This window comes from Episyrphus balteatus, chromosome 2, assembly GCF_945859705.1.
Source record: "Episyrphus balteatus chromosome 2, idEpiBalt1.1, whole genome shotgun sequence".
NCBI lineage: Eukaryota > Metazoa > Arthropoda > Insecta > Diptera > Syrphidae > Episyrphus > Episyrphus balteatus.
The window spans coordinates 14,172,901-14,175,863 of record NC_079135.1 but is presented as its reverse complement, the minus strand read 5'-3'; the positions used below and the strand labels follow the sequence as shown (position 1 = coordinate 14,175,863).

Genomic DNA, 2,963 nt, shown 5'->3' with positions numbered 1-2,963 from the left:
AAATATGAGAGCTGATAAAATCGATATCTCTATGATTAGGGGAAGACCTCAAGTGTGCCACTTAAGATAAACCTTTTGATTTAAAAACTTTTTTATCATAAAAAATGTAAATCAATGTCTAGACCAGACAGAAAGTTACACACGCAAAAGTTACATTCATTAATTTTGCAACAAAAACTAAAGCTGTTGGTTTTTGATAGGTACCAAGTGCAAGCTATTAAAATGTATCACAAAAACGTTTTTTTTTTTTTTTCATTTTTATTCCCTCAGAAACAATAAAAAAAAAAAGCTCATTAATAACCCACTCCAAAACAAATCAGTAGCAACATTTCGCTTATCACAAGTTTTTCAATAGTTTTTTGCTTATACATATTTAATTGATAAGTTTCTAACTCTTTTTATTATCTTATCACAAAGATCAAACTAGATTATAACCTTTTTTATTTTTAAATTCCAGATAAAAAGTCATTAAAACCCTCAACCATTTGGTCAGAAGAATTCCATTCAATAGTCTATCAACATGAATCGATCACTGTTGATCACATTCTTCTTCTGCGTAGTTTTTACACTCGTTTCCTCAAATCCATACAATACAAGTCGAACATTTCAAAATGCCAAACGAGACATTTATCATAGTTTTGGTTTTGGCCAACCAACTGTGATTGAACGTGCCACATCGAAACGACCATCTTTGGAAGAATACAACAAACTTCGCAGTCAATTGGTAGAAAATGAAGAATCACGTGGTTTCGGCTCGAAAATCAAACTTAACGCTGATGAAGTTTTGGCAAATAAAATCATAATGGCAGCAAAAACTAAAGAATTCGAAGAAGGTCTTCAAGTTCCTCATCTTTTTAGTCCATCTCAGCATTTTTTTACGGTTTTGGAAAAAATAAGGGACTCTGAACTTTTCAAACTTCTGGAAGCTATGCCAAAAGGTGGTGTTCTACATGCTCATGATACCGCTTTATGCAGTACAAATTATATCGTCAATCTGACTTATAAGGGAGACCTTTGGGTTTGCATAGATAGCGATCAAGATGCTAAGTTGTTCCTTTTTTCGAAAACAAAACCGGCCAATGAAAAAGGTTGTTCCTGGGATTTAACATCAAACGTTCGTGAACAACAAGGAGCTAAAAAGTTCGACGAATACCTCAGAGGCCGATTGTCACTATACCCGACTAAAAAGTTCGATGATGTCAATGCTGCATGGCAGGAATTTGTGAAAATATTTGGTCTTCTTAGTGGACTGCTGTTTTATGCACCCGTTTGGGCTGAGTACTACTATCAAGCTTTGACCGAATTCCACGCTGATGGAGTCATGTATTTAGAGTTCCGAACAACTTTACCTGTGGTATGAAACTTTTTAAAAGTCTAAAAAGTGAATTTTTGACTAATTTTAATAACTTCTTCGACAGCTTTATGATATGGACAATACCGTTTACACCAACATTGATACAGCTCGAATCTACGAGAAGACCTTAAAGTCCTTCAAGGATGCTAATCCTGACTTTATAGGTTCCAAACTTATCTACGCACCTCAAAGAAAAGTCAAAGCTCTCAACGTCAAAGAGTATATTGCAACCGCAATTGAACTAAAGGTAAGTCAAAAACCCCCTTTTTTCAAAAAGTCTTATACTCATGAATTTTCCATTTAATTAGGAGAAATTTCCAAATTTCTTTGCCGGCTTTGATTTGGTTGGACAAGAAGAACTCGGCAAACCACTAATCGATTTCCTCCCACAACTTCTCCAAATACCCGATGACATCAACTTCTATTTTCATGCTGGCGAAACAAATTGGTTTGGTGCAACCACAGATGAAAATCTCGTCGATGCCGTACTCCTCGGCACAAAACGCATTGGACATGGTTTCGCACTAATTAAACATCCTGGTGTCCTTGAACATCTCAAAGAAAATAATATCGCTGTCGAAGTGAATCCAATTTCCAATCAAGTACTACAATTGGTCACCGATTTGAGGAATCATCCGTGTTCGCATTTATTTGCGGACAACTATCCGGTGGTTATATCATCGGATGATCCTTCATTCTGGAGGGCTTCACCACTATCACATGACTTTTATGTTGCCTTCTTGGGTATTGCATCAGCTCATGCTGATTTGAGGTTACTCAAGCAATTGGCTATTAATTCAATTGAATATAGTGCCTTGAGTGTGGATGAAAAGGAGCAAGCATTTGCAATGTGGCAAGTGAAATGGGACAAATATATTGATTGGGTGAGAAATTCGGCTGGTTCAGCAGGAGCGGCAGCGTTGACAAATAATATCGATTGACTGGGGGTGGTGGTGCGATTCGTACCGCCATTGTTTATAATTGTTGCCAGGTCAACATTTTTGTACAAATAGAGAGAAATTACAATACTACTACAATATTTAATAGAAATTGCTGATAGATTAAGAAAATTGGAAAAGAAGAAGGACATTCCTGGGAGTAATAGAATAGAAACAGAAGGACATCCAGAAAAAGAGAGAATATATAAAAGGAACTGCATTTTATAAGCTTTAATTAAAAGAAAGTATTTTTTTTGATTTATTTCTACTTTTTTTTTTGTTTTATTGGATATTTCTGTTTCTTATTACGATGAAGGACATCACAGGACATCATTTTTGTGCAAAGGAGAATTTGCATTCTTCAGTTGGTTTGGTATAAATGCAAACTGGGTGGAAAAGATTTATACAAAAAAAAAAAAAAGTGGAACTATGGGGAATAAGTAATTAGAATGTCTTTGATCAAAGAGGATGTTTCTTAATTAGATTAAATACATTCATGGAGTTTCTATCTTTTTCTTCCTACACACTGTATCTTTTTATCCTGGAAAAAAATAAATTAAATACTTCAGGTGGCCGCATTTTAACTTTATAGAACATTAATTACAATTGGAAGTAGTATAAAAGTCAATTATATTGTTGAGTTGAGTTCGACGAATAAAGAAGAAAACGAT

At 34.8% G+C, this 2,963-nt stretch overlaps 1 protein-coding gene across 1 annotated transcript; it reads left to right on the top strand.

The window, feature by feature from the left end:
* The first annotated feature begins 457 nt into the window (after positions 1-457).
* Positions 458-2,554, top strand: LOC129909240 (adenosine deaminase 2-like). The gene is made up of 3 exons (XM_055986291.1): positions 458-1,354; positions 1,419-1,601; positions 1,663-2,554. Exons 1-3 carry the CDS (start codon positions 521-523, stop codon positions 2,293-2,295), a joined length of 1,650 nt encoding a protein of 549 aa, XP_055842266.1. The 5' UTR covers positions 458-520; the 3' UTR covers positions 2,296-2,554.
* Positions 2,555-2,963: the final 409 nt, after the last annotated feature.